This window comes from Apodemus sylvaticus, chromosome 7 (assembly GCF_947179515.1).
Source record: "Apodemus sylvaticus chromosome 7, mApoSyl1.1, whole genome shotgun sequence".
NCBI classification, from domain to species: domain Eukaryota; kingdom Metazoa; phylum Chordata; class Mammalia; order Rodentia; family Muridae; genus Apodemus; species Apodemus sylvaticus.
In genome coordinates, this window is record NC_067478.1 from 47,133,013 (window position 1) to 47,137,568 (window position 4,556).

At 53.8% G+C, this 4,556-nt stretch overlaps 1 protein-coding gene across 1 annotated transcript; it reads left to right on the top strand.

The window, feature by feature from the left end:
- The first annotated feature begins 3,019 nt into the window (after positions 1-3,019).
- Htr1b (5-hydroxytryptamine receptor 1B) lies at positions 3,020-4,241 on the top strand. Its single transcript, XM_052189311.1, has one exon. It carries the CDS (start codon positions 3,020-3,022, stop codon positions 4,178-4,180), a length of 1,161 nt encoding a protein of 386 aa, XP_052045271.1. The 3' UTR covers positions 4,181-4,241.
- The last annotated feature ends 315 nt before the right edge of the window (positions 4,242-4,556 follow it).

The following is a 4,556-nucleotide window of genomic DNA, read 5'->3' on the forward strand; positions in this document are numbered from 1 at the left end:
CTTGCCCTAGCTCCCCTATGAGAGTACTATAGCAGGAGAATAGTTTTCTGGCATCCACCCAGTCGTTTTGCCCCTCAACCACACTCTTGCTCCATCCTGGTCAACGCCCCCACCTAGCGGCTTAAAGTCGCCAGCTTCCAGTCCGTTTTTTTTTTTTTTTTTTTTTTTTTTTATTATTCGATATAATTTATTTACATTTCAAATGATTTCCCCTTTTCTAGCCCCCCCACTCCCCGAAAGTCCCGCAAGCCCCCTTCTCTTCCCCTGTCCTCCCACCCACCCCTTCCCACTTCCCCGTTCTGGTTTTGCTGAATACTGTTTCACTGAGTCTTTCCAGATCCAGTCCGTTTTCAATTGCTTTTAACTGAGCTGAGCTACTTAGTAAGATAAGGAAGGAGCCTCGCGTAGGTAGGTGGAGTTGTAGGACTGATGGACAGGGACACTTTAAAATGTGGTGGAAGAACTGTTTAATATACTGAAGTCTCTGATCTTAGGGAAAGGAAGAGAGAAAAACAGATGGTATATTTATCCTCGCAGCATCTACTGCAACCCAGCCTAAACCTCTTGGTTAAAGGAGCCCCCTCTCAGAGCTTGGAAGAATTGTATCCCACCCCCCCCCCCCACCACCGCGACTCTAGCTGTCAAATGAAAGTTGATCGTCAAAAACTGTCTTTGCCTCTCCTAAAATGTAACTGCTGTAAAACTGGGTTTGGATTTACCCTGTTCGGCTCCGTATTCCCAGGGCAGAGGAAAACACTCAGCATCAATTATGCTTTCTAATTTTTGTCTAAGGCGCCTTGCTGGCTTAGAGAGGCAAGAATTCAGAGAACTTGGTTTGGGACTGTGTCACCTTTAGTCTCTTGTAAAGGTCTGTAATTGCTCCACCTTAAAACTGGATGGCCAATAGAGCAGATGATCCTGGCTGAGCTCTGGGATGGAATGATTTGAGTCTTTAAAAACACACTTGCAAAGAACCTGATGATTTCAATTATACCGAGGTTCTTATTAGATCCACTCTACATACCAACGCGGGAATTCTAGTGGGGACCTCTTAGTCCTTAAGACAGGGAGAATACATTACCTTTTACTTTAAACCTTTGATTAGTAAATGGACCCTGTATTTGTTTCTGTTCAGCTCGGAAAAACCAAGGATAGGGCAACTGCTCGGAGTTTGGAGACTGAGCCGCTATGCTTACCGCCCCCTATGGCAGAATCTCTATCCTTTTGCCGAGGTCAAAGGAGCGAGAGTCGTGACTGCAGTTGTGATGGCTCAGAAGCCCCTTTATTTTGCCTTTCCTGAACGGGCTGCGAGGAAGAACTTCTTCCTGAAAACTCGGGCGCTGAGCTGCGGAGCCACTAGGGCGGGAGGATGGGGTAGAAGGTTTAATTTCGCTTCTCTTTATGACACTGTTTTACATCTTGCAGACAGCTTTTCTCCCGTTGACTCACAAAGTTAAAGGGGAGGATTGAATGACAAGCACAATTTTCTAAATGTAGATAGGGAAATTGTGTTTTTAATGTACTAAGAGTCAAAGATGTCTCAAAGCCCCAGGCGTGAAGTATAACATGCACATATTGGCTGTTTCCTTCTAAGGAAGCATCACTGGCGCCTCCTAAACTGGGTGTGGCCCTCGGTGTGGGGTTAGATTCCAGAAGGGAGACTTCAGATATTGGGGCTTGCTCCACCTACCACCAACCACCAGGAAAAGAGGGAGGTGGTGGTAGGCGGAAGCCTAGACCCGGACGCCCGCACTAAGTCTGTGGCAGCGACTAAGGGCGTGGGTTGACTGCGGAGCGCAAAGACCCAAAGCTCTCAGAGGCTAGAACAGGACATCCCATTTCCCAGTCCCCGCTTGAAAGGCGACTCCAAGTTTCAGGGTCGGGAGAAGGGACAAGGTGAAGAAATCTGCGAGAGAGGGCGGTAGGACCCTGCGGGAGATTCTGTAGCAAGGACTGGATCTGGGCGGGAGGAAAAGAGGGAGGGGAGGGGGAGAGAGCAGAAGGGAAGGTGCTTTGCTGCCCGCATCTGCTCTCGCCGCACTGCACGAGTTGCACAGCCGGACCAGGCTGGACCCAGATAATATAAAAGGAGCCCCACCGGCTCTGAGGCTCACACTCAGCTCCCGTGCTGGCGCACACCGGGTTCCTCCCGCTCCCCCAGACACCTGCCCCCTCCCGGTGTGCAGCTCCAGGTGCCCCAGCCCCGTGCGCCCCACGGCATGGCTCCCAGCGGCGCTGCTGGAACCCTGGAGGCCGTGACAGCTGCAGGGCGGCTGGAACAGCCGCAGCTCGGGCTCCAGAGTCTCCCCTCTGGTGGCCGCGTCTCAACGGGGCAGCTCGCTGGTGTGGCCAGCGCGTGAAAAGGGAGGGAGTGCGGAGCTCCGGCTCCTGGCGCCGTGCGGCTAGCTTACAGACTTCACAGTCCCCAAGTCAGGCGGCGGCCAAAGAAAGTGGCCGAGCTCTGGGCTTGGGGGTGGGGTGGGGTGGGGGGCACGGGGTAGAGATGCAAGCCCAGGACTCTGCACTGGCCTGCAAGCTTTGGTCTACACAGCTAGCAAACTCCTGCGGGTGGAGTCTGCAGATTCCAGAGCGTCCGGGTTAGGAGAAGCTGAGATCTGAGCAATTGGGGTAAGAGGTCCCACTAGACCCCGAGACTCCTCTTCAAGCGATACTTAGTCCTTCTCCACTGTTTGCCTCCAGGGAACCTGAGAGAAGCTGAACTGGGTGGGCCAGTGCTTTAATCACCCAGGCGAAGACGGGGCGTGGAGAGGAGCTAGCAGACGCGGCAGCAGCGCCTGGCGCACTGGAAGTGCAGGGGACGCGCCCGCAGGCTTGGTGGCCGCGCCTGTGACCTCTCCTTTGGGCTGAGAACACTGGCGGAGGAGTTACTGAGGAACCCACGGAACTGGCTAGCCAAAGGAGACAAGACTATAGTCTCCATGATCCTCCCGTCCTCCGTTCTTTCCCTGGTCCGCTCCATGTTCAAGAGCTGCGCTCCGCAGCCAGGACGAGGAGAGCAATGGAGGAGCAGGGTATTCAGTGCGCCCCTCCGCCTCCCGCCGCCTCCCAGACAGGGGTACCTCTCGCCAATCTCTCCCACAACTGCAGCGCCGACGGCTACATTTACCAGGACTCCATCGCCCTGCCCTGGAAAGTCCTGCTGGTTGCTTTGTTGGCGCTCATCACCTTGGCCACCACGCTCTCCAACGCCTTTGTAATCGCTACAGTGTATCGGACCCGGAAGCTGCATACCCCAGCTAACTACCTGATCGCCTCTCTGGCAGTCACTGACCTGCTCGTGTCCATCCTGGTGATGCCCATCAGCACCATGTATACGGTCACTGGACGCTGGACTCTAGGCCAGGTGGTCTGCGACTTCTGGCTGTCGTCGGATATCACCTGTTGCACTGCTTCCATCATGCATCTCTGTGTCATCGCCCTGGACCGCTACTGGGCCATCACTGATGCGGTGGAGTATTCCGCTAAAAGGACTCCCAAAAGGGCGGCCATCATGATCGTGCTGGTGTGGGTCTTCTCCATCTCTATTTCGCTGCCACCCTTCTTCTGGCGTCAAGCCAAAGCGGAGGAGGAGGTGCTGGACTGCTTTGTGAATACCGACCACGTCCTCTACACGGTCTACTCCACGGTGGGCGCTTTCTATTTACCCACCCTGCTCCTCATCGCCCTCTATGGCCGCATCTATGTGGAAGCCCGCTCTCGGATTTTGAAACAGACACCCAACAAGACCGGCAAGCGCTTGACCCGAGCCCAGTTGATAACAGATTCCCCAGGATCCACGTCCTCGGTCACCTCCATTAACTCCCGGGCTCCGGACGTGCCCAGTGAGTCCGGGTCTCCTGTGTATGTGAACCAAGTCAAAGTGCGAGTCTCAGACGCCCTGCTGGAAAAGAAGAAACTCATGGCCGCTAGGGAGCGCAAAGCCACCAAGACCCTAGGGATCATTTTAGGAGCATTTATTGTGTGCTGGCTGCCCTTCTTCATCATCTCCCTGGTGATGCCTATCTGCAAGGATGCCTGCTGGTTTCACATGGCCATTTTTGACTTCTTCAATTGGCTAGGCTATCTTAACTCCCTCATCAACCCCATCATCTACACCATGTCCAATGAGGACTTCAAACAAGCGTTCCATAAACTGATACGCTTTAAGTGCACAGGTTGACTTGTCAATGGCAGTGGGGTCGCCTAAGCGACCTTTGGGGACCAAGTTGGGTCTTTACACAGGTAGGTCAAATCTTCTTTCCCTGTTACTGGGTGGAAGCAAGGCTCTCTGTCCTGGGCAAGGGCAATGGATGCTCAGAGGCCCGGCAGAAGCCTGGCTGAGCTGAGAGAGCACTCTGGAAAGGGAGCAGCGCAAACTACTCTAAAGCTTCCATGTAAAGTCCGGGCTCAGCACAGATCCTCCAGCATCCAATCACACAAAAGGTTGCAGCATTTTCACATTGATGATGGATGGGTATCTCTGCCCCGTTTGGTATCACAGATGTTGTTGCCAGTAGCCCTTGTAGGTGTGGTCTGATGTCTGTCTGGGACACCTC